General features: G+C 37.9%; 3 protein-coding genes across 5 annotated transcripts in view; 1 reads left to right on the top strand and 2 right to left on the bottom strand.

The window, feature by feature from the left end:
• piezo1 (piezo type mechanosensitive ion channel component 1 (Er blood group)) overlaps nt 1–2,817 on the bottom strand; it is a 144,568-nt gene extending 141,751 nt beyond the window's left edge. Inside the window, exon 1 of the mRNA XM_084108660.1 lies at nt 2,225–2,817. Within this exon, the coding sequence (XP_083964786.1) occupies nt 2,225–2,288 (64 nt within the window). The 5' untranslated portion in view covers nt 2,289–2,817. The remainder of the gene's footprint in view (nt 1–2,224) is intronic.
• Nucleotides 2,818–4,437: 1,620 nt separating this feature from the next.
• Nucleotides 4,438–16,305, top strand: cdt1 (chromatin licensing and DNA replication factor 1). Of its 2 annotated transcripts, none has more exons than XM_084109362.1 (10): nt 4,438–4,994; nt 6,262–6,399; nt 6,478–6,713; nt 6,961–7,155; nt 8,084–8,229; nt 10,483–10,583; nt 10,667–10,855; nt 11,957–12,088; nt 13,736–13,937; nt 15,885–16,305. In XM_084109362.1, the coding sequence occupies exons 1-10, from the start codon at nt 4,524–4,526 to the stop codon at nt 16,046–16,048; spliced, it is 1,974 nt and encodes a 657-aa protein (XP_083965488.1). In that variant the 5' UTR covers nt 4,438–4,523; the 3' UTR covers nt 16,049–16,305. The 2 variants fall into 2 exon arrangements, with proteins under 2 accessions (XP_083965488.1, XP_083965489.1); XM_084109363.1 differs by having other exon boundaries at nt 4,448–4,994; nt 6,481–6,713.
• On the bottom strand, nt 16,078–22,725 carry aprt (adenine phosphoribosyltransferase). Of its 2 annotated transcripts, XM_084109365.1 has the most exons (6): nt 22,514–22,725; nt 22,268–22,371; nt 19,744–19,877; nt 18,499–18,577; nt 17,242–17,383; nt 17,064–17,202 (listed from the first exon to the last, which is right to left on the bottom strand). In XM_084109365.1, the coding sequence occupies exons 1-5, from the start codon at nt 22,708–22,710 to the stop codon at nt 17,244–17,246; spliced, it is 654 nt and encodes a 217-aa protein (XP_083965491.1). In that variant the 5' UTR covers nt 22,711–22,725; the 3' UTR covers nt 17,064–17,202; nt 17,242–17,243. The 2 variants fall into 2 exon arrangements, with proteins under 2 accessions (XP_083965490.1, XP_083965491.1); XM_084109364.1 differs by having other exon boundaries at nt 16,078–17,383.
• Nucleotides 22,726–26,651: the final 3,926 nt, after the last annotated feature.

The raw sequence follows: 26,651 nt of genomic DNA, 5'->3' as shown, positions 1-26,651 counted from the left end.
GCAAGAGTCCAGCACTCTGTAAAGTCTCCTCCAGAACATCCCAAAGACTCTCAATGAATTTAAGGAGCCGATTCATGTGTGGAAATGACTCTTCATGCTCCTCACAGTAGGGGTGTCCATGGTTAACCGGTTAACCGATTAACCGTTAAAAATTGCGTAACCGAGTGAAACATTTTGCTCGGTTAATTTAGGTGTAATACATTTTTGCACCACCAGAGACCGCTAGACCAGTTTTCTAATATGAAGCGGGCAAAGAAAGCGCGCGTCCGAGAGTGAAGGCTGTGCGCGAGCCAGAAACAAACATAGTATCCGCGCTACTGATCGCAGCACAATAATATCTGTCTGCAGAGCCGCAGAGCCACAGCTTTACCCCAGCAGTTACCCGCGCATGCGTTTACCGTTACATTAACCCATAGGTACATTTTGTATTATGCATTTCCTAAACATGTACTTGCTAATCAAACACTTTATATTAACAAACTACTAATCAATAAAACACAATCGGTCTTCCGACCTTTTACTATTGTGTTGATATGCGCGAGGGAGAGAGAGCAATACAGCGCTCGTGTTGTTTGAAGGCGGTGAGAGTGCGCGCGCGCGGCCGGGGCTCTCTCTCTGTTTGTTCTTATGCGCCCTGTCCGCTGATCTAAATAATTAGTTGTTACGACTTATTTGTTCCCTCGTTTTAATAAATCGTGGACACGTTGAACTAATTCCCTCCCTTGATTAAACGAATTACAACGTGGCCAAAAAACAGACTTTGATATTATTAATTACAATTAGTGAATGCTAAAGACCTATTTTTTGTGAATTGGTGAATATTCAGGTGAATTATTTCGTGGCCACGAATTAATAATTATTAAACTGTTTTTCTTACTAGTGAAAATAGCTCTTCAGTGAAGGCCGACTATTCTCGTACATCTTTTTATTCCTTTTTTTTTTTCGTGTATGTGTGAATTGGTGAATATTCAGGTGAATTGTTTCGTGGCCACGAATTAATATTACCTCAGCACGTTTTACAAGACCCTTCTCGATCGCAGCGGCAACGAGCACTTTGATCACTTAAACAAAACATTTCAGCGCTAGATCGCCTAAAAAAAAACGAACGAAATGAATGCTCTGCTAGTTAACTGGAGATGTGTTTTTTTATTTGTATTGGTAACGTTATTCATCCCGCGAGATGTTTCAAAAGTGGTGGGGACAATATCGACCTTAGAAAATAGTGGTGGGGACATGTCCCACCCGCAAATTACGCCTATCTCGTGGTTGCGGCGCGCACACTATGGTTAACCGAGTATTAACCGCTAAGGGCCTCGGTTAACGGTTAATGAAAAACTTGAAAACGTGCAGCCCTACCTCACAGCCATTCTTTCACAGTTTGAGCCTGACGAATCTTGACATTATCATCCTGGAATATGGCCATGATGTTCTTCATACATGGTTGTTTAAGAAATTAAAAGCTATATGCCATCAATTAAGTTTAGAAGAACTGCTGCCAAACATATAGAAACATAATAATCACTGCAATAATGATCCAATCATAAACTCTTAAGCATTTGCCTACTGCGACTTTTTTTAATGGACAGTATCCATGTATGTTTACATGTATGTGTATATGACAACGTATGTTTTTACATTACTTTAACTCATCAAAATAAATTAGGCAATTTTCAACTTTTTTTATAAGTTATACAAGATTTAACTATTTTTTTAAGTCTGTTTAATGTAATTTAATTTTCAAAACTTACACATCCAAGTTGACTACTTAAAAATGTAAGGCAGCAACTTTTTACAGTATGTACACACACACACACACACACAGGCTACACAAACCTTCATGTTAGATTTGATTAATCTTAATGCACTTATATGTATACAGTATACACATTTTAGTTGTTTTTTTAACATAAAAATATGATTTAATATACGTGTAAGTGTTTTCAAAGTGTAAGGAAAGGTTCAAAAGTTTCATGGATACACCACGTGATATTTCTGGAGCCACTGAATCATGTTGTTTGTTTGTTTACAGTTTTAAAAGTATAAGAAACCAACATGGAAACGCATGTTTAAGGAACTTGGCATTGGAGTTTTAAAACAGATTCCTACTTTTCCCTCTTGTTTGTTGGCGCTCAATACTTACAGCAATAGTTGGAAAGCAAATGTCATTAGGTGTTTAATAAAAACAAGACTTGTTTGACTGTGTATATCCATGTTTATGTCTTACCTGCCAGTAGAGAGATGGGCAGCAAACAGCAGTAGATCAATCCGCACAACACCTGAAGCTCCATGAGAAACACTTCCACTCACATTCCTCCCAATACACAAATCCACATCTCCCAGATCCGCGGTAAACAAAACTACATGGCGAAAATAAAGCCTTTCGATATTCTACACCAATTTAATAACATTAAAACGTCGCGTCTGATCGATTAAACGACTAGAACTGAAGACCATCGGAAATATTAAAACATCACTAACTCCCAACGTTGACTGTAAAGCGTTCTTAAACACTCAAATGAACGAATAATGTGTAAACGCGACTGTTTTTCGATAGAAAACTTAAAAAAGGCGTCTTTGTAAGAGTCGATTATTCATTGTACATCTTCATGGAAAATGTGATTCACCGCCTCGGCGTCTGTTAAACTTTCTTCAGTCTTTCTTCCGTTCTGGAACGAATCAGCTCCGACTTCACCAGAATAAGTCCACAAACTTGTAATACAGTGTCATGAAACTCATAAGGAGAGTTTAGTTTAGTCCGAGATGCGTCCCAACAGTTAGTCGAGAGAAACTCCCACTCTGACGATAGATATAACTTGTGCCAGACGAGTCACGTCACTTTCAGCTGAGAAACCCGACGCGCGCGCGCTCCCTGAGGGGCCAACTCGTGTGTCACTCGCAGACCTACGGCTTTTCAACTTACAAAAGCTGAGGAAAACCAGTTATACACACTTTTTGTGTTATTTCATACCTTTGGTTATTTTTTACAAGGTCTGTCTTCAGTCTTCAACCCATGTTTGGGTCAAATGTGGACAAAACTATAACCGTTGGTTTAACATTTTCAACCGTTGATTTAAATTTTTAAATTAAACTTTTAAACCCAACGGTTGATTTTGTCCATATTGGAGCCAAACATGGGTTGAAACCATAGACTGTAAAAAATAGTTTGAAACATCCCAGTATTTTTTAGAGTGTAGGCTACAGACAAACAAGAATTACGACAATTACATAAACTGTATATTATTTATGCTATAACCTGTGTTCATACACGCTTCTACACGCCATACATACTTAGCCTACACATGTTCATCATGTGTGATTGTGAATAAAACGATGTGGTGGTGGTAACGTCACTGAGGATGTGCAGAAGTGTAACGTGCGCGTGCCATAAATGTGACCGTTATTTATTTCGCGCGTGTCAGTTCAGTGTAGCAAAACTGATATATTCTGATGTTATTCGTTTAAAATAAATATTTTTTTGTATGTCTTGGCGTAGCCATGGTGGGTGTCATTATAACAGGCTTGTGTGTAACCCATAGACGAGTAAAAAAAATAAAAAAAGATGTAACCCTTTATGTTGACTCCATCTAGTGGTGAATTGGGGTAACGAGCAGTCTTGTTTTGCATTAGACGAGAGTAAAGTTTTTTAATTGTATTGTTTAACGCATTTTTGTTAAATATTCTTAATTCAGTTATTTTGGTTTGGGCATTTCGATCATAATCTCACCAGGCTATAATATCCCATGTAGAGGCGAGTACTAAAAGCGAACACATTTAAAGGGATAGTGCACCAAAAATAAAAGTTCCTTCCATCATTTACTCACCCTTTACTCAAGCAGAACAATCCATTTTTCAGGTTTGGAACAACTTAAGGGTGAGTAAATTATGACATAATTCCCTTTTCTTTTCTTTTCTTTTTTTTTTTTTTTTGTGTGAATATCCCTTTAATCCACTTCTTTTTTTTTCTTGGATCAGTAATTTTCAGCTGAAACTGCATTTAAAAGCAGTGATGAATATGTCACATGTGCATACTATTTTGCTGTTTTAACATGCATACTGCATAAGAGCAGCTGCAAGTCACACGTGCTGTTAAATGATTAACAGTGTTACTCATTCAAAATGATTGATTTATCTTAAGAAATGCAAATTTACAATAGAGAGAACATAATGCCATTCATTCCAAGACCCAACCACCAAAATGACTGCTAAACGTGGTAAAAAGTATAATAAAATATATTTGAATATAAAAATAACACAAGGAGCCAAATCAGATTAGTACACGTATAAGTGTTTATTATTAATTGTGGATATGACACCCAATATTTGCATGTTTACAGTCAGTCAGTCGGTTGCGAGTGTTTGATCAGCGGGTTAGGGGCGTGGTTAAAAGGCAGGCTCTGCCTACATAAGTCACGTGATCCGATTTCGCGCGAAAGTTAGTCTACAGAGAAGACGCTGAGAGGAACTTCCGGTGGGATAATAACAATTGCCTCACGCCACGGATCTCATCTCATTCTTACAGAAGAATGGCTCAAGCGCGGGTTACCGATTATTTTGCACAGAATAAGAAGGGTGGTGTTGGTCGATCTGTCCGGTCGAAGGGACAAAAAGTGTCTGTGGACGTTTCGGATTCGGTGGTTATCGCTAAACCAAGAACATCGTCCAGAGCCACACGGTCTGCGCGCGTTCACGCGACACCAGAACCGCAGAAACACGTTCATCAGGAGTTCCTCAAAGTCATCGATGAGGTTCTGGCAGCGGACACGGTAGAAACCGCGACAGATGTGAGTCATGTGAGCCTAACGGCGAGTCCCCGAACCCCTAAACGGACCTCGGCGGAGTTCGACGTGTGTTCGGTGGTGTTTGCGTCCACGACCGAACAGCACAGCAGCGCCAAGAAGCGCCTGAGACTCGGCAGAACTTCCCCGGAGGACCGCGCGGTTCCGAAGACCGCGAGGAAGAGGCTCGATCTGCTGAAACACGACGATAAAGAGCAGGTAACGTTATCTATCGCTCAATGTTGCGTTCAAAACAGAATTCGTGTTTGAAACGCGACGCTCAGTAAAACGCGACGTGGACGCATAACGTTACATCCATTTAAAAATGTCTTTTAATGTATTACTTTTTATACATTACTTTAAAGAAAAACTGTCTCTGCTTAACCTTAGACTGATAATTCTTAATTTAAAACTTTTCATAGAATTTTACGTATTTCGCTTCATTCGTCTAAAAAACAAACAAACAAAAAAAGCTAATGGTATTAAACGGTGTTGCTGGGTAGATTACTTAAAAATTGTAGTTCATTATTGAATACAAATGATCCATGAATAAAAATAAATCAAATTAAAAAATAAAACGTGACTTGAGTTTAAAAAAAATTGTTAGTAACGTAATCTATTCCATTACACATTTTTGGCCCTAATTCGTTTAAAATGGCCCTAATGTATTACTTTAGACCCATTTTTTATAGTCTATGCGACGCATTACTTAGAAAAATTATATGAAAGAAAAATTATGTTGCTTAACTTTAAAATAATACTTAATTTAACATTTTCATTAGAATATTGCATATTTTGCTTCAATCGTCCAAAAAATAAATAAATAATAATAATAATAATCGGATTTTTCTTTTATTCAATAATAAGATTACTAATAAATTGTATTGCATTACTAAATGCAAAACATGATTATAAATTGTAGTTAGTAACGTAACTTAACCTATTCCATTACACATTTTTATTAATGTAATCCAACTACTTTTTTAAATTACTTTTATATTACTTTTGATGTAATTTGTTTATAATAATAATAATAATGTGAATACTATAATAATGTACCAATATTGATTAAAATAAACACGAGAGAAAATTATTAAAGTTTTTATTTATTTTTATTTATAAGTTTATTTGAACAGGGACGGTACAAAAAACATGATTAAACACTACCTCAGGGTTTCATAAATGTGTGAAAAGTTAATTAAATCAGTTAAATTATAAGGAATTGATACGTGGCCAATTGCGGAGGATAAATTAATTCTGAATAATTTACCATTTTGTGAATATCAAGTTATCATGCAAGTTTTTCAGTATAATCTTAGTTAATAGATGATTGTTGAATTTCATTAGCATGTTGTGCTAATGTGTTTTTAGTTTGAGTGTTTTAGGTGAAGTAGACTAGGCTACACTGCTTAACTGTTCTGTGAATGCGTTTGTGTATTGGTGTGTTTTAATGACTGCTAATCCACCCTGTCTTATCTTGATGTAGCGCACTGAGCCGTCGTCCAGCGGCATCGCTCAGGCTCCTCAACACACCGCCAGCAAACACTCAAAAAATACTGTTAATCACAATGCTAATATCTCCCCTGGCGGAGCCGATGGGCTGACGCGGACGAGCCGGAGCAAGGTAACGGACACATGGGGGTCTTCAGGAGCCTCCCGCTGTCCTCGAGCTTCGCTAATCACACTGCTTGTGTTCTTTCAGAAGGCGTTTTCCCGAGAGGACGTGTCGGCGCTGAAGTCGAAACTGCAGAAACTGAAAGGACAGTCTGAAGCCGTAGCGAATCCCTCGCCCGCTCCCGTCTCGACACTAGCGGAGCTGAAAGCGAGGCTCGACGCTGCCCGCGAGATCTCGGCAAAGGTTCAGCAGAGAAAGGCTGAGCGAGTTGCGGCGGATGCTAAAGCTACTGAGGCACAGGCTAGGCCTGAACCAGAGGAAAGGTGAGGTTCGCTGGCCGATGCTAATGTTTGTTTGCTCAATGCAGGGCTCGGTGATAAAGGTCCTTGCAAAATTCGCATTCGAAATTGTCACATTAAAACTATTTCTCTACTATTGTTGATTAAAGCGATAGTTCACCCAAAAATGTAAATTGTCATGTACTAACCCTCATGTTTTAATAAACCCTACAGATACCTCAGAGATGCTTTGTGTGTTTTGTTGCTGAAGTTTTATATGTGTGTGTTTCAGAGAGAAGCTCCCAGCTTATCAGCGCTTCCACAATCTCTCTCGGGACGTCCCGCCCGGCCTCACCCTGCCCTACCAGTACAAGCTTCTGTCCGAGATGTTTCGCAGTACGGAGACCATCGTCGGGATGCTGTTCAACCGCTCCGAGACCGTCACCTTCGCCAAGGTCAAGCAGGGGGTCCAAGACATGATGCGCAAGTAAGAGTCAACCCTCCACACACACCTTGGCAGTGGAATCACCTTTGGCTAGTCATTTAGTTTATTCGCCAGACTGATATATTGTTTGTGTGTTTAAACTTTGTTTATATTTTATGTGTTTTTATTTTATATATCTGTTATGTATGTGTGTGCAATGATTAATCGCATCCAGTTTGTTTACATAATGTGTGTGTACTGTGTATAATTATTTGGATGTATAAATACACATGCATGTATATATTTAAGAAATATTTGCATGTATATACTGTATCTATTTATACATAATTTATATTATATATAAATATTTTATGTATAAATAAAAAAATTCTTAAATATTTACATGCATGTGTATTTATACAAAATAATTATACACAGTGCAATTAATTGCGATTAATCGTTGCCCAGCACTTATACTATTTATATATACAAGGATTGAGCTGCTGCGCTCATGAATATTAATCACGTTTTCAGCGTTCACGCGAACTGATTTGCTGAAATCAAAACAGGAATGAGCTCCAGCCAATGAGATTGTTGTTTGTGCATTAGCTCCGCCCACTACAGGAGAAACCGCCATATCTTCTGCTTGCTAATAATTCCAAATTAACTGTTATTTTGACAAAAATGCAACAAAATTGTTTACATGTTTCTCTCTCAATAGATAGATGGATAGATGGATAGATAGATAGATAGATAGATAGATAGATAGATAGATACGCTGCGCATCCGTCCATTGAGCTACATCGAAATAGTCTATATTTATGCTAAACTTGTATGTAGCCTCTAACACATACACATGCGAGTAAAATCTAAAAAAGTATTAGGCAATGGCTAATGACAGACATTTAGTCGCCCAGAGTGAAGATTTAGTGATTTCCTGGTGTTGAAGAGGCTGGTTAACAGGGTAACCCTAGTTCTGCTTTCCTCTCAGGCGTTTCGAGGAGAGCCACCTGGGCCAGATAAAGGCGGTTTACCCCTCCGCCTATTCCTTTCGCCAGGAGAAGAACATTCCCTCGTTCAGTGCCGCTGTGAAGAGGTCCAGCTATCAGCTCACAGTGGAGCCGGTCATTGAAGAAGGTGAGGGACGTTAACACTGACTGGTGCATTAAATGCGGCTCTGTAGTGATGCACTGATTTTTCATGGCCAATACCGTTTTTTTACAAGCAAACTGGCCGATACCGTGTTTTTTGTTTTTCTTTAAGCAATAAACAAGAAAGAATAAGAGTATAGATAAACAAGATGTTTATTTGGTATTTAACAGGCCGAACTGGCTTTTGGCTGTTGAAAACAATAACTGAACATCTGAAACTAACGTCAGTAACTGCGCAGTAAAGCACATTCAACACAGACGTCGATGGGACTGACATTTAGCATCAGCATGTGGCTTTTGTTTTAAATTGGGTTGAACTTGAAACTACATAAAACTGGCCTTAAATAAAAGCATTAACTGTAACCATGTGAAATTAAAGGCAACGACTGCATAGTTCACAACATAATCAACACGCATTCAACGATGCTTGGCTATTTAATCAGCATTTGTTTTGGTTTTTAAATTTGATGCAAAGAAAAAAGTTTTTTTTTTTGTCTTTACCAGTAAAACCATATAAAGAAATTATTCCAAAATGTTAAATCAATGTGCAATTAATGCAACGAGTAAAACAAAGCCGCTACAGCAGGTGCTTTTTATAATCAAAATAAGTCACTGTAATTTACAGGTAAGAATAAAAATGATCATCCTCTACAGAATTGACGTTTACTTCTAGCTTTTCAAAAGTGCTGCATGCAAGTTCTTCTTTACAGTGTTTGTCGGGTGCTTGAAATCCTTGAAAATGCTTGAATTTTGATGTTTTCAAGGTTTGAAAAATGCTTAAATTTTGGATGAAATGCTTGAAATTGTAACTCTAGTTCTTTCACAACAAATACCTGTCTGAATGAATAATTTATTAAATGGAGAAATAAAATGTAGCCCTTCAGATACAGAGTGATGTGCATAAGCTATGCAGGCCAGAGCAAAAGTAGGCGGAGTTTTCATTTTGATTTTGGATACCCCGTTTGTATTGGCCGCACGGGTAATCGTCACAGAGCGCGGCGGTGTTGAACTATTTTGCACTTTGACCGCGGCGTGCGCGCAAGCTCGCCTATGCTGCGCTCCGCTTTGGTCGAGACAGCAACAAAACGTTAAAGGTATAGTGGAGGATCTTTCCGAATTTTAGATAAGACCCGCCCTCTCCACTTTTTGAATAAGTTTGATTGATTCACCAGAATGATTGACAATTAGGAGGACCAATAGTATAGGTGATCCACCCGGAAGTAAAACATCCTCCACTATACCTTTAACTACCTGCAAACGTTAACAATCATTGATTGCTAGCCGACTGTAAGCTTGAGGATGTTCTTATGCAATATTTACACTGCTCTATTCCAGTAGATAAATGTATGTGTCTTGGCAATGAAATAAAAAATAATAATATTAATATAGGCTATTGACAGTGCACCTGATAAGAGTCTTCTGGGTAAAATGGAATTACAGGTTGTTGTTGCACTGCCTCAGATTTTGATCAAATCTTGTCTATATCAAGAATGTGTCCCAAAACCAAGGCCTGTAAAATATTTCTGTTCAAATCCTGTGTCTTCATGTTTTCAGCCCTTGAAATTACTTCAGTTTTACAGTCTGAAAATCACACTATCTCTGGGAAGCAATATTTGGACATTAATATAATGAAAAGTATTATTCATAGGCATTATCTACTTAGTGATACATTTTGAAAAATAAAACTTGCGATTTGCTTAAATATCTGATCCTTCTGCTATTACGAAACACAATTTTGTCTGTTTATGGCATTATCTCTTTTAATGTGATAAAAACACTAAATAATAATTTTGACTATGTATTGGTATGTAATTTACAGTAGTGTAAGGTGCTGGAAAAAGCTTCAAAATGGACCTTGAAAGTGCTTGAATTTGACCTTGGAAAAGGTGTATAAACCCTGCACAAAGCAGCATTTCAGCGTCGTCACATGTTCGTCTGTTTGGTTTCTCATCCAACACGTGAGAAGCTGAGCTGAACAAGCGTTCACCGTCTACGCTAGTGCATCATTGTTATCGAATGATTCCAATATAGTCTGTGCCGGTCGACCGGTGCCCCGACTCAATCTGTGCGTCTGCTGTGGGTTTTGGGTCGTTTATAGCATGCAGTGCACCCGTGATCATTGCAATGAATTTAACACACAAATAACCAACGTTTTGTTTTTTACCCAAATCATGCAGCCCTCACATATGTTTAAGTTCTAAAATCATTATTTATTTTAATAAAGTGTCTCTTCCCCCAGAATTCAACGGTACTCGTCCAGTGTTGTCGGCCTCTCGTCTTTTGGAGAGAAGGCACATTTTTCACCAGAACCTTGTTGAGATCGTGAAGGGACACCACAAGGTAAGCAGGTTTACTTGCATGAGTTCTGGATATTATGTTTTTATTGTAAATTCCAATCATGTCTTATCTTATGTTGGATCCAGACGTTCCTGGCTTCCCTGAACCCTCCCATCGTCGTCCCCGATGACAAACTGACCCGCTGGCATCCGAGGTTCAATGTGGACGAGGTTCCCAACGTCAAGCCCAGTGATTTGCCTCAACCCCCTCAAACTGAGAAACTGAGCTCGGCTCAGGAGGTGTTGGACCGAGCTCGAGCGCTCATGACGCCCAAGGTGAGCGAACACCCCGACCGGGACTAGATCCCGTTTACATGGGGTTCAGTGACGCGCATCAGGGTTTCTGCTGGTCTTAAAAAGGTCTTATTGTCTTTAAAAGGTTTTAAAATAATCTTAAAGGGTCTTGCATTTACATTTATGCATTTAGCAGACGCTTTTATCCAAAGCGACACATTTACATTCTTATCAGTTCTTGAATTGAATTTTTAAAGTCTTAAAATAATCTTAAGATCTAAAAAGGGTCTTTAAAAGGTTTCTTAAAGATCTTAATTCAATCTTTCACAAATTAAGGCCTTAAAATGTCTGTAGTGAATTTTATCCCTTAAAACTCTTTGATCTCCAAAATGATTTTTTATTTTTTTCCTTGAAAGAAATGCCTTAAAATATCTTGAATGTAACTCGACACCCTTTGGTCATTTAGTATTTGTGGATCTATGAATATGCAAATGAGCCCCGCCTCCACTCACTCAGCTCAGAGATCCACTGGTTGACGATCACACGTTGATCTGATTGGTTACAAGGTAGTTTGTGACTAGTCAGAAACACCAGCGATTTCAAAGCGTGTTTTTGAGACTGTCTTTGGTTCACTGCAGTTTTAAGGAGGAAATACTCAGCAATGGAGTCGACTTATGAATTTACACATGGTTTGTCTTAAAGCACATTAAAAACACCACATAGACACATAAACAACATTGGATTTTCACCACAAGGGCACATTTAAATATAAATGTAATTATCATATTTAATCAGGTTAGATTAATAACTCGACGCCATTAAGGTACTGTACACACACACACACACACACACACACACTCGCTTATATAACAATTGTACTATAAATGTTATTCAAAAACAAAAGTTGATCTGTAAATGAAACTTTATTTTTATTTAACATTTACTCTTTTTCTTTTTAAGGTAATAAAGATATTGTTTGATAAGTGAGATCTCTGATTGTATTCCTTGAAAACCAAAAAAGTAGTGCTTAAAGTCCTGGAATTTCATTTGACAGAATCTGTACGAACCCAGTTTTGTTCAAAAACAAGTTGATCTGTCAGTGAAACTGATCATCACGTCACTGACTTCATTTTCTCGTTCCAGATGGAGAAGGCGTTGGCTAACCTGGCCTTGAAGACCGCAGAGAGCGCGTGCGCTGAAGAGCCCGAGCCCGCAGAGAAGCCGTCAGAAACACCCGGCGCGCTCCGAGGAGTTTCTCAGTCCCTGCTGGAGAGGGTGAGGCCACTGAACACACACCAACAGCTGAAGCCGGTTCACACTGTGCGATCTTGGCCGTCTGAGACAAATTTAGCAAATCCTAAAAGAATCCTCTGATCCTATAGGCTAAAATCTGAAGTCTTTGATCGTTAGTTTGACGTGTTCACCGACAGCCGATTATTGACCGTTGCGATCAGATTCTCAGTCCTGCAGTGATTCTCCGTCAACAACCGTCAAATCGTCCTCGTTTTTCAAGACAAGCTGTGACCAAAATTACCATTAGAGATTTCTTTGTAGCCTCTATTTAAATCCCGCGTGTAACGCAGCGCACATCACTGAACGCATCATTGATTGATGATGTAAAACTCTGATCAAGTTGTCTTGCGTGTGTTAGTTTGTAACGCGTCTCGACTGTCGTACAGTTTTCATTAATGATAACTGAGATCTTAGTGTGACATCACTTACAGCGAGGATCATGTTCGTAGTTTGACAAGCAACAATCGTAAAGGATTATTATTATAAATCACAGTGTACACCCGGCTTTAGTGTTGTCAAAAGTACCGACTTCGTTACCGAAATGTAAATTTTACTTGTTGAGCGGAATTGTAAATGCCTCTGATTGGCCATTGTGTTCATGAGCTCATCGGATATGTCTGTGATTGGCTACAATGGTCAGCGCACGGGAGCGTTTTTATTTTATTTTTATTTATTTTTTAAATGTGAGTGAAAGCACAATCAGCAGACCTGCTTTTAAACGCTTGCGTGCGTGTCTGTAAGCGCTCGGTGAAGAGCGTCATTGTATATTTACATGTTTTTGAAGCGCTGATCATTGTAGCCAATCACAGACATATGAGCGCGTGAACACAACGGCCAATCAGCACTTTTTTTTTTAATTTCAGTACTGAAGTCTGTATTTTTGACAACACTAGTTCAAGTCAAACGTGCCGCACAAATCCTGAAAAGTGAAGCTGAAGCGTCTCAATCGCCCCCTGGTGGCTGGTCCCAGTATAGCTCATAAACCCAGAGTCTCGATCGCCCCCCCGGTGGCTGGTCCCAGTATAGCTCATAAACCCAGAGTCTCGATCGCCCCCCCGGTGGCTGGTCCCAGTATAGCTCATAAACCCAGAGTCTCGATCGCCCCCCCGGTGGCTGGTCCCAGTATAGCTCATAAACCCAGAGTCTCGATCGTTTTCTGTCTTTTTAGGTACTTTTTATCACGCTGATGTCAGTTTAAGTGTTGTTGTTTTTTAAATAAGTTTTATCTTAGTTCGTTATTTGATGCTACAAAAACGGTAATGTGACGTCATGATTGACAGCTTCTCTGAGCGAAGTATCACTGAGGCACCAACAGACTTTTTGGGGGATTTACGGGAAGAGATTGGAGCTTGTACTTTAATTTCTACATTTCCATAACTGTTTCACACCGACATGAGTTATTCTACAGTAAACTGTGCTAAACGTTTCTGTGAGTGTGATATCGCGGCTTTACTTCACGTTCACTGCACAAACTCGGGTCTCAAATCTGCGCAAGATGTCAGCGCCATATTAGGACTTTGGCGGCTTCACTTTTCTCCAGTGGAAGAGAGTGAAGGGGCGTCGTCCATCTTTTTTTGTCTATGGTTCTAGTGTTCTCACTAAAGCTAATCCGCATCTGTCCCTCTTCAGGTTCGAGCTAAAGAGGCTCAGAAGTTGCGGGCCGCGATGACGAGGGACCCGGAGCAGGAGCGGCGCCTGGTGATGATGTCACGGCTCCCGGAGCTAGCCCGCATCCTGCGCAACGTGTTCGTAGCGGAGAAGAAGCCGGCCCTCCTCATGGAGCTCGCCTGCAACCGCGTGATCGCTAGCTACCGGTCTCCGCTCAGCTCCGGTCAGTGCAGGCGTTTCCCAGAGTCATGAGTGATTTATACGATCAAGACCCTTTTAAAGAAATTAAGACTATTTTAAGATCTTTTAAAGAAATAACATTATTTAAAGGGTCTTCATTTCTTTAAAAGATCTTAAAATAATATTAATAAATAATAATATTTTTAAAGAATTTAAGACCCTTTAAATATTGTAATTTCTTTAAAATATCTTAATCTTAATTTCTTTAAAAGATCTTAAAATATTAAACGGGTCTTAAGATCTTTTAAAGAAATTAAGACCTTTTTAAAGACCCTTTTAAGATCTTTTAAAGAAATTACAATATTTAAAGGGTCTTCATTTCTTTAAAAGATCGTAAAATAATATTAAAAGGGTCTTAAGATATTTTTTTTTAAAGAATTTAAGACCCTTTAAATATTGTAATTTCTTTAAAATATCTTAATCTTAATTTCTTTAAAAGATCTTAAAATATTAAACGGGTCTTAAGATCTTTTAAAGAAATTAAGACCTTTTTAAAGACCCTTTTAAGATCTTTTAAAGAAATTACAATATTTAAAGGGTCTTAAATTCTTAAGACCCGTTTAATATTATTTTAAGATCTATTAAAGAAATTAAGACCTTTTAAAGACCCTTTTTTTTCTTTAAAAAAAAAGATTATTTTAAGATATTTTAAAGAAATTACAATATTTAAAGGGTCTTAATTTCTTTAAAATATCTTAAAATAATAAAAAAAATTAAGAAATTAAGACCCTTTAAATATTGTAATTTCTTTAAAATATCTTAAAATAATCTTAAATTTTTTTTTAAAGAAATTAAGACCAGAATATTATATTTTCCCAGCTGTTCTGAACCCTAGTGATCTGCCTCTTCTGAGCAACTCATGACTTTATTATTATAATTAAAAAGGAAGTTGCGCTGGTCTTTTCTTCCCTATTGTGCTGTATATCCCAGTGAAACGCTTCTCAAACAAGAACAAATGCAGCAGGGACAGATATTCTGATTCCAGATGATCGGGAACAGGGATTTAACCCTCAGGTTGTGTTCGGGTCACTTTGACCTGGAGAGGATTTTCTTTTTCCATGCTAGTTAACATCATCGCATTGGACTAAAACGTACTGATTTTACTAAGCCAGGGTATAACTACTTTTATTTATTTATTTACATTTTGTAAAATTCCCACTCTGCTACACTTGTGGTGTTACCAGTCAAAAATGACCAGCCTACAAAAAATTATTTATAAATCTCTCATTACTCCCCAAAAAACATTAAAGCAGTTTTTTTTTTTTTTTTTTGGTATAATTTATTACTAAAGTGCTTTAAATGTTTAACCATTAAGTGTTTTTTTTTTTTGTTTTTTTTTACTACAAAATTAAAGCATTTCAAAACAAACTTCCTGGTTAAACATTTAAAGCACTTTAGTAATAAATTATACAAAATATTTAATATTTTTATTCAATATTGCCAAGTACCCACAAATGCTTTTTGGGGCCAAAAACCGAGGCTCATAAGCTCAGATAAAGGAGGCATACGATAATGTTAGAGTTTTCTCAGGTTACTGATGCGCTTAGTTTTATGCACTAATTTTCCTTGCATGCACATTAAAGAAAATGTTTTATTTAAGAACAATTGTTTCAAAAGTAAATGCATTTAAAAAACGTTTCATTTCAATAAGATGTGATGCTTGATTTGGTTTATTGCGCTCGCTTGCGTCCTCTTGTGGGCGTAAGAGACGATACAGAACTGTTTTCCTCCAACATTAAAGGAACCGTATGTAAGATTGTGGCCAAAACTGGTACTGCAATCACTTTCAAATTATTAATAATCGTGGTGATAAAGGTCACACATTTAATTGTTTTTATGATTCGGTGGTTTTCTCACAGCTAGGGCTCTTAATATGGGGCTTTATTTGCTGGTGGATCATTCATTCATATAAGTTTATTTCTCTCTCTAGATGAGATGGAGAAGCATCTTCGCCTGCTGGCCGAGTCGACCCCCGCGTGGCTCACGATACATCCAATCAGGAAAGACTTGTACCTGAAACTGAACAAGAGCGCGGATCTGAACATTGTGCTGAACGCCCTGAACCAGAAGATGAAGGAAGAGGAGCACGTCTGAGCAGAAGCAGACCAGACTCCAGACCATACCATGTGCAATATTTTATTATGGATTTTGACTGAGGACTCTCATTTTTAGTTTCATTTGTTCATAGTTTGCATTTTACAAGTCACTACGTTTTTAACCGAGAGATTGTCTGAGGTTGTGACATTGTTCTTTGCATTTTGGCACAATAACCGTTCAGAAATGTAGACGAGTAACAGGAGGAATCATTTACAAGATCAATGCATTCATTTACAATAAACAAGTTCATGCAAGCAATGGTGTTTCATGCTCGCTCTCTCTGTACATCAGGTACTCTTGTAATCGACTGTCTCGAATCGCGTACTTCCCTATGTAGTAGAAAAGAAAAACCCTGGTAAAGTACCTGATTGACTCAGAATTGCACAATGAGGCCATAAAACAGGAATTGTGACGACTTGCTTCACTTTGGTCACATGACAACATGGTGAATGGATTGCATTCATACCGCACAAATCCAATCCACATACGATACAGAGCTTTCAGTGGTGATTTTGAACCGTTTATTGAAGCTTTGAATCATTTGTTCTGGACCAGCGAGTATCAAACTGCTTAAGTCACGTGATTTCAGTGAACGAGGCTTCGTTGCGTTTTGAAATGTCAATGTTTTGCCACTAGGGGACGACGATCTCCATGAAACCAGTGTCTATATGTGATTTTTACCTGATCTCAGATCAGTTTTTACTGGTCCGACAAACCAAGCTCTCTATAAAACAAGCCCGACAAATTAATAACATATTCAACAGACACTTCATATTTACTGCTATTAGATGACTTGTTGATCACATCTAATAGATGAACTGGTTTGTTAAAGGGGTTTTATGCATGTTTTCACTGCATTTACACTGTTCTGGCCAGCAGGGGTCACCAGTTTCAAAAACAATCATTCTGCCAAGCAAATGATTCAAAAAGCTTAATTTCTCCCATCACCACAAAATGATTATTCAAAAGTATGTGATTTTAGACGCAGCCCGTTTCTTTTCCTAATTCTCATGGTGGAATTAAGACCATCAAACCCATAAAGGGTGAAGTGTTGATGGAAAATTGCTTGTAATTCATATTTCTGAGACGTAAACCATCGAGTGAATGATACAGTTCCTCTGAGACGTGAATGACACACAGTTCCTCTGAGATGTAAACCATCGAGTGAATGACACACAGTTCCTCTGAGACGTCAGTACTGTATTAGAGAGAAGACCGGTGTCGGCTTCAGCTTGTCGGATCCGTTGAGATCCTTGAGTTCGACGAGCACCAAACATCCCAGAATCTCGGCTTTCTGCTGTCGGATCAGCTCACACGCCGCACACAGCGTTCCTGACACACACACACACACACGTTACATCGTTGCTGCTGGAAGATTTGTTTTCCTAATCGGAGCAAATCTGACTTCTATTCTCTGGATAAGTTCACTTCAGAATAAATGTCCTGATGATTTACTCACAGCCCTCGTCATCCAAGATGTTCCTGTCTTTCTTTCTTCAGTCGAGAAGAAATGAAGGTTTTTGAGGAAAACATTCCAGGATGTTTCTCCATATAGTGTCTTCAATGGGGTCCAACGTGTCGAAGGTCCAGATGTGAGTTTCAGTGCAGCTTCAAAGTCTCGACACGATCCAGCCGAGGAATAAGAGTCTCATCTAGACAAACCAGCGGACATTTTAGAACAATAATAAACATTTATATACTTTTAACCACTAATGCTGGTCTTGCCCTAGCTGTGATGCGCCACGCATTACGTAATCAGGTTGAAAGGTCACACGTGTTCCGGTTCAGAAACGTAGAGTAGGGCGAGAAACTCATTTTCTCCTCCGACATCGTTGTTTTACCTTTTATTTATTATTATTCGATTGTAAATGGCGTTTGACTGAGTCTTTGCACGTTCGCTTGTAAACACTGGGTCTGTTCTTCCCCCTACGTCACGCTTGACCTTTTAACCTGATTACGTAATGTGTGTCGCATCACAGCTAGTGCAAGACCAGCATTAGTGGTTAAAAGTACATAAATGTTTATTTTGTTCTAAAATGGCGGATGGATTGTCTAGATGAGACTCTTATTCCTCGGCTGGATCGTGTAGAGACTTTGAAGCTGCACTGAAACTCACATCTGGACCTTCGACCCGTTGGACCCCATTGAAGACACTATATGGAGAAAATCCTGGAACGTTTTCCTCAAAAACCTTCATTTCTTCTCGACTGAAGAAAGAAAGACAGGAACATCTTGGATGATGTGGGGGAGAGTAGATTGTAATTCTGAAGTGAACTACTCCTTTAAGCTTCACTCATGTCTTTCAAAATAAGAGTCTCCCATCAGAAAAACATTCAGAATGACTTTTTTTGTTGTTGTTGTTTGACTAAAAATCCCTGGAATGTCATTAAAGTTAAGCAAATCATCAGGAAATGTTGATTGTGATGTGAAGCGGTGTTCTCGCTCACCTCCAGTAGCGAGTAAATCATCAATGATCAGGATCTTCTGTCCTTCAGAAACGGCGTCTTCCTGCATCTCGGCCTCGGCCTGAAACATCATCAACAGAAGCTCATCATTTTATGATGTAATGATAATAATATATTTATACTGAACATGCACTGCTGTTCAAAAGTTTGGGATCGGTAAGATTTTTTATGTTTTTAATAGTGCTGTCAGTTAAACGCGTTATTAACGGCGTTAACGCAACCCCATTTTAACGTGACGCGGATGCGAATTCTCTGTCGTGATTATTTGCTCCGAGTGTGAATGTTAGTGTGAAACTGAACACTACAGTATATGCCAATGTTGTTTTCAATAAAAAACATTTGCACAAAGCAAGCCGATCCACTTTTCCATGTTGATAAGAGCATTAAAATGAGAAAAAAATAATGGGACAAAAAGAAATCAAGGGACATTTAGAATAGATAAAAATGTGCGATTAATTGCGAGTTAACTATGACATTAATGCGATTAATCGCGATTAAATATTTTAATCATTTGACAGCACTAGTTTTTAAAAGAAGTCTCTTCTGCTCACCAAAGCTGCATTTATTTGATTCAAAATACCACACAAAAAAAACAGTAATATTGTTAAATATTATTATAATGTAAATCAGCTGTTTTCTATGTGAATATATAGTGTAATTTATTCCTGTGATCAAAGCTGAATGTTCAGCATCATTACTCCAGTCTTCAGTGTCACATGATCCTTCAGAAATCACTCTAATATGATGATTTGATGCTCGAGAAACATTTATGATTATTATCAGTGTTGAAAACGGTTTTCTACATTTTATTTCAGGATTCTTTGATGAATAAAGTTCAAAAGAACAGCATTTATCTGAAACTGAAGGCTTTTGTAACATTAAACACTACCGTTCAAAAGTTTGGGGTCAATAAGAATTTTTTTATTTTATGTTTTTGGGGGAAATAAATAAAAGAAATCAATACTTTTATTCATCATGGATTAATTAAATTGATCAAAAGTTACAGAAAAGACATTTATAATGTTATAAAAGATTCTATTTCAGATGAATTATGTTTACTTTCATACTTTCTATTCATCAAAGAATCCTGAAATTTTTCAACACTGATAATAATCATAAATGTTTCTTGAGCATCAAATCATCATATTAGAATGATTTCTGAAGGATCATGTGACACTGAAGACTGGAGTAATGATCTGGATAACTCATAATCATAAGCTCATGTACCTGCGCGTACTCAAGACTGTACGCCACTGATAGTGTCGGGCCGGGGAGCTTCCCTTTTTTCCTGATCGGAGCAAATCCCACTCCTAATCTCTGAGCCAGAAGCGGTCCGAACAGAAACCCTCGAGCGTCCAGTCCTGGAGAGAGAGAGGAGATACTCCAAGAGTTAGGATTTACGTTACAAACTATCTTTGTGAGGACCAGTTTGAGGTTTAGACCATTGGAGTGAGGACAAAGAGAGTAAAGTGAGGACATTTTGTCCGGTCCTCAGTTCCTGAGAGCCTTTAAAGGCCTGTTTGAGGGTCAAGACTTGGTTTTAGGGATCAGGTTATAATGAGGTTAAGGGTTGGTTTAGGCACTTAGTTTTGATGGGTAAGGTTAGGGTAAGCGGCTAGAGATGTACAAGAATGTGTGTGTGTGTGAGAACAGAGGAGAGTCTGCTGGAGAAAGAGAACGAGACAGAGCTCGTAATAAAACAAGAATCAACATCAGCTTAGCTTTTCTGAGATGACGAGACCTGAGGGGGTTTGAAATGTTGTAAAAGCGACGCAGAGATGATGGCGTTTATTCCTTGTGGAAGATTTTTCCCTAAACCTAACTATGTACCTGGGCCTCGTCTACAATCGACGTCCCCGTTCAATAATATTTATACTCTAGCGCGCCGTGCTTTAAAGCTTTAATCGCGGCAGGAGGATCTCAGACAAATTCCATCGAGAATCCCACCAGCTAACACGAATACAACAGTTTTTATAAAATAGGGGTATGGGCGAAAATGACATGAAACATTACATAATAATTTTCCTACAATTTGATTGGTTCTTCATATGCAAACCCTTCTGTTACTAGGTAGGCCTAGTCATCTGCCTAGTTTCATTTCCCATACATGTTATTTTTACACACACAACCAAAGTCAAAGGGGTATGGCAACACAACACACAACATTCAAAAACACAGGACAGAACGTTTTAGTACACTGTGTTTCAGAGTGTTAGTTTTGTTAGACCTAAAAAGGGAAGTAAGGTTAGATGTTAGAGTTATTATTAGTTTGATATACAGTTTACTATTTTATTCATTAAAAAATCCATCACATCCTCAACAGACGAGTAAGCAGAGGTGTAAAGTCCAGGTTCAGGAAGTAAAAGTCCTGGATTTGATAATTAGCACAGTTTTCAGCCAGGAGACAGAACTAATGAGTGAAATCAGGACTTTACACCTCTGTTTATTGAACAGATCAACTGCCATTTGTATCTCTCTAACAGTTCATTGTAAAGCATTATCTATTATGAAGGCTCATGTTCATCCGCACAGAGCCGAAGCACAACCACAACAATATTCTTCCACAAAATACATGCGGTTTTTTTAAAGTTACACAGAATACCTTTAAACACCCACTGAAGTGCCTTGAAACGACATCATTTCCACTGAAACAAGAAGAAAAGGCGAGACATATCGAACAGCTCCTCCCCCTTTTTTAAAATAGCCAATAGCGTTTAGTTTAGAGCCGTTGAGTTCGGTAAAGCTTCAGTTTCCTCCTAATCTCAAACCATTTGATCTCATCCATATCGCTTTAAAATACAGCATTTTGTGCAGAATTCAAAGGGTCTGCTACGTTTTCTGATCTGCGCGACTCGATCACATGATCCGCTCTGTGTGTCGTGTCTCTGCGGCGTTTCGCGTGACACTAACGTGAAACCGAACTTCATTCGCACCAATGGAAAGCATATTTACACTGAAGCGTTCCCTATCCCCTATATAGTGCACTGCGTGCCATTCACCGTGTAGGAAATAGTAAATGTGTGAAGAAATGAACGATTTCACCGTCTTTTTATAATGTAGGGGGCGGAGCTTCAGATTCTAGAGAGCATTTGATTGGACGGGAAATCTGATGAGAAGCTGAAGTGCAGAGTGATGTCATCAAAATCAATGATCCATATTGAGAGACTAAGTTTTTGAACGTTTATATCTTCTAAATGCGAGTTTTGGAGCACACTAGCTTATAGATAACAGTAAGACTAACATATTCATACTAAATGCCAGAAAAACTTCCATTTTGATTTCATGGGGACTTTAAGTCAATTGAACGTTATTCCATTAAAAGTTGGGTTACACTTTATTTTAAGGTGTCATTGTTACAGTGTAATAATTATAAATTTAAGGACTGAGTAATATTAATTAACTACATGTACTTACTATAAGGTTAGGGTAGGATTAGGATTTGGTTGAGGGTTAGTTGCATGTAATTATGCATAATTTACTGTTATTATTACTATGGTAAGTATATATAACATTTGTAACACTGTAAAATAACGTGTTAACAAAAGTTGTAATACACATTACACAATAGGACTCTCATAACAATCAAATAAGAGTCAAAATACGGTAGGAATGTCACTATATTTAATCAGTTTTACGTATTTGATCCCATATCATGATCAGTTCGAATAGGAATCCTTGTTTTTCCTCCACGAGGTTCATTAGTGTAACTTTGACCGTTAATGTGCAGATCCAGTCATTAATGTCCTCTTACCGACTATCAGATCCAGCTGAGGGTAAGAGTTCCTCACGTGTTCCTCAAACAGATCCATCACTGCAGTCAGAGCCTTCGGGTCCTTCAGGATCGGGAAAATATCCCTGCAAAACACACATTAAACACTATCTGAAACTAATACCCTTGCAAAACACACATTAAGAGCATCTGAAACTAATGCTTCAGTCCCTCGTGAACGCGCTTCCGCAACGCGCTTAACTGAGATATATTAATATTAATACCCACTTGAACGGAATCCCTTTCGTAGGGAAATCTTGGAAAGTTCTGATGCACTTGCTGATTAAATCCAGTTTCTCTTCCATCATGACACGCGCTGCGATCATAAGGGTCTGAGAGCAGAGTCGCAGGGCCACACGTTTATCCTGCACTTTTGCCCGCGCATGCGCATTGCGTCGAGAGAGTTTTATGTCGTCGAGATGCATGTTACGGCACTGGAAGTATGGCAAGCCGTTTTAATATTTAATCCTTAAAACCTACTAGTGTCTATTTTCATACTACTAGTACTTGAAAGGCAGGGTAGGTAGGTTTTTTCTAAAAAACTTTTTCCTAAATTTGTTTAAACTGTCTTTATATACCAATACATAATTAAAATGTAAGTACTCTCCAGCTGAGCGGTCGGCATCGCACGTTCATGTGTTTTGGGGGCGTGGCTTTAGAGGACTACAGACACTCTATTTGTATACATAGTTCCCACAGGCCAATTAATGTCACGTGACCTCCCCGGAGACGCCATCTTTGAGGGCATAAGCTGCTGTTTACAAAGTTTTACAAGCAAATTTCGAATATTTCTTTCTATTTATAATGTTACGAAAATCATGAAGAGACAAAGTGACAGAGATTATAAAAAGACTCAATTAACACAAGACAGAGAGAGGTACAATGCGAAAATTTCAGTCATAAATGGTGTGGATCCGTATGCGCTAAAACTGAGCACTGATTTTGCAGCTTTTCCTCAGATACAGTATTATCCATGTGTACCATTATCTGGTATTGGCTAGGAGTTTTAAAGGTCCCGTTCTTCGTGATCCCATGTTTCAAACTTTAGTTAGTGTGTAATGTTGTTGTTAGAGCATAAATAATATCTGTAAAATTATAAAGCTCAAAGTTAAATGCCAAGCGAGATATTTTATTTAACAGAAGTCGCCTACAGCGAACGGCCCGTTTGGACTACATCCCTCTACTTCCTCCTTTAATGACGTCACTAGAACCGTTTTTTGACTAACCTCCGCCCACAGAAATGCTCCCTCAACTCTACCGAAATTCGTTTATGTACTTGCGCACTTCTTATAACTTACTGTGTTTACTCAGCTCTTACGGTGATTTTCTGGAGTAAAACTGACGCTTCATCTTTTGTTTGATGTACAATAAACTTTATTAAACTCATCACTATATGTTTGACCATCATTCGGACCTGGTCCGAAACAGCAGACTTGTAGGCTATTAATAAATAATGGATACATACAAGCAGATGACAAATACGTTATAATAACCGTAATTAAACTACTAAACTATACCTGTTCCATCTCTATACAGCACTCTGACTCTGTAGGCATTATTGTCCGACTCGAAATGAACACCGTTACTGAGAGTTTCTGATATTATCATCATTCCGTGAGATGAAATTGTCCTGACAGACTGAGCGCGAGCTCGTGAAGCTCCGCCCCCTGGGTCGTCCAGCAGCAGCTTATTTGCATTTAAAGGGCACACACTAAAACAGCGCGTTTTTCTGTGCCCCAAAAAATGACAATTTAAACATGCTGTAAAAAATGATCTGTTGGGTATTTTGAGCTGAAACTTCACATACACACTCTGGGGACATCAGAGACTTATTTTACATCTTGTGAAAAGGGGCATAATACGGGACCTTTAACACATGTAAACAATTCCGAGCCTGGAAATATGTGCATGAATATGAATATACACGGTATGAAAATAAATAAAACTCGCGTGCAAATTAATTAATGTAACAGTTAATGCAGAACTACTTTATACGCGGGTTCTTTAGGGACATAATCTGAGATTGCAAGGCTGGAATGTGTGTGTGTGCGTCAGTCTGTGTCTGTGTGTGTGTGAGTGAGAGAGAGAGTCGCGGACGTGATCGAACAGTGGAAACAATGTTGTTGTTTTTGTATGTTTTTAATACCTCGTCATTTTGTACATATAGGACATCATTCAAACTGCAAAGTGTTAACTTATATTTGTGTACACTCGCAATAAAACACAACAAATTCTTGCGTGTTTTGAGGGAGTTTCTTTCCTGTTTATCCTCGCCAGCCATAACCTCCATCGTTGTTCTGACAAAAGCTTCGTCTTCTCACATTCATGAAGTCTAATGACGGGTATACTGTAAAATCCAAATTTAACTGAACCTCCGGCACGATTTGAACATCCATTGACCCAGCAGAAGATGACCATTTTCACTTTTTATCACGAAATTAACTCGTTTCAGCTTCTTCTTCTAATGTTCTGCCCACAGAAATGGCGCCGGGTCGGCAAATGCCCGTATGTTGTGACGTCATGTAGGAACTATGTATACTCTCTTTTTCAGAGTACTTACATTTTAATTATGTATTGGTATATAAAGACAGTTTAAACTAATTTGGGAAAAAGTTTTTTAGAAAAAACCTGCCTACCCTGCCTTTAAGTACTAGTACTTATTCATTAGCTACTAGTGCTTTAGGTACTAGTACCTTTTTAAAGATACTAGTACTTATTCATAGATACTAGTTCTTATTTATTAGATACTAGTACCTATTAAAAAGACACTAGTACTTATTTATTAGATTCTAGTGCCTATTAAATTGGTACTAGTACTTATTCATTAGAGACTAGTATTTATTATTAGATACTAGTACTTATTCATTAGATACTAGTACTTATTTTGATAGTGACTAGTAACTATTCTTTTGTTACTAGTAACGCATTTAAATTTTTTTGCCATTGACTTCTATGGGGATCTGTCATTCAGATATCAACTATTCAGTTCTGACTAGTATGTATTCCAATTGTGACTAGTACGTATATTAGATACTAGTAGTTATGAATAAGTAGTAGCTTGCAAATAGAGACTAGTAACGTTAGGTTTTAAGGATTAAATGTTAAAACGGCTTGCCATACTAGAAGGGAATCATTTCCCATTCAAAATGCTCTTCTTGCCGTGACAATTTCACTGTCCATTCTGCTCGATTCAGTATCATAAACCATCAGGAGAAAGTCACCTCAAGCGCCATCTTAAATTACATTTTAACTGGGCAGTCCAACATGAGGCTAAGCTAAGCTAACTTTAAGTTAGCCAACTTTAGAAAGCTAATGTATTCTGCGAGAAATGCAGTTGAATCGATAAGTAGCTATAACGAACTAACGTATCTAGGCTTATACTACACTTTAATATTCTTCAGTAATTTTTTTTACAGTTTTAGTTATAATATCAAACTGTACAGTCAGAGGATTGTCATCGTTATCAGGGCTGCCAACTCTCACGCATTGAGCGTGAAACTCACGCAATTGACACTTTTCACACGCAATTGACACTTTTCTCACGCCACACATCCATTTTCTCACGCACAGAAAAATTGCGGAGCAAAGAGGTACTTTTAATATTAAACTAATTCTCAGCTCTTAGATTCCGTCAATTTTATTACGAAATTCAGACAAAAATACGTTTGGCGCTTGTAAATGTGACGTGACAGATCGCTGAGCGCCTCAGTTCAAGTGCACGTGAACCGATCATCTGTTACTTTTTTATTTAAAGATGCAGTACAACTTACCGAAAGTATACATAATATCGACCAATTAGTGTTTTTCAACCACGGAAAGAGGTCAATATAACAGCAGGAGAACAATTATATCACATAACGTTACATTTACCTCACGAAAGCCATTTAATGACCATAGCATGTTAATTGAATAGAAAAAATAGCTAGAGATATTTTGCTGAGCACTATATTACATATTTATTATATATTTACTTATGTCATTAAATAATTGTTAAAATAAACATGTATCCGAATGAGTCAATATTGAATCAAAATCGGAATCAAATCACAAGAATGGAATTGAAATCTTTTGTCAAGCAATAATAAAAACTGTATCCTACCAGTCATTGTTGTACAAACATTGTAACATGTTGTCACTATAAACTTCATAAAATTCTATTTAGTTACCAAATGTTTTGACAATCACAATTACACTTATTGTGATGCAATATTTGTTTTTACATATGAAGCCACATGAAGGCAGTGGGTTAAATTCAATTGATTTAAAGTCATAACGCCATTGTATACATTTCTTTTATTGTACTTTATTAAAAACAAGTTTTAAAAATATTTTATTGCCTCTTAAGAAAAAATTAAAGAAAGAGTTG

This window comes from Abramis brama, assembly GCF_963993115.1.
Source record: "Abramis brama genome assembly, chromosome: 3".
NCBI classification, from domain to species: Eukaryota; Metazoa; Chordata; class Actinopteri; order Cypriniformes; family Leuciscidae; genus Abramis; species Abramis brama.
Note: the sequence above shows the minus strand (reverse complement) of the source record. Positions and strands in the feature narration are given on the sequence as shown.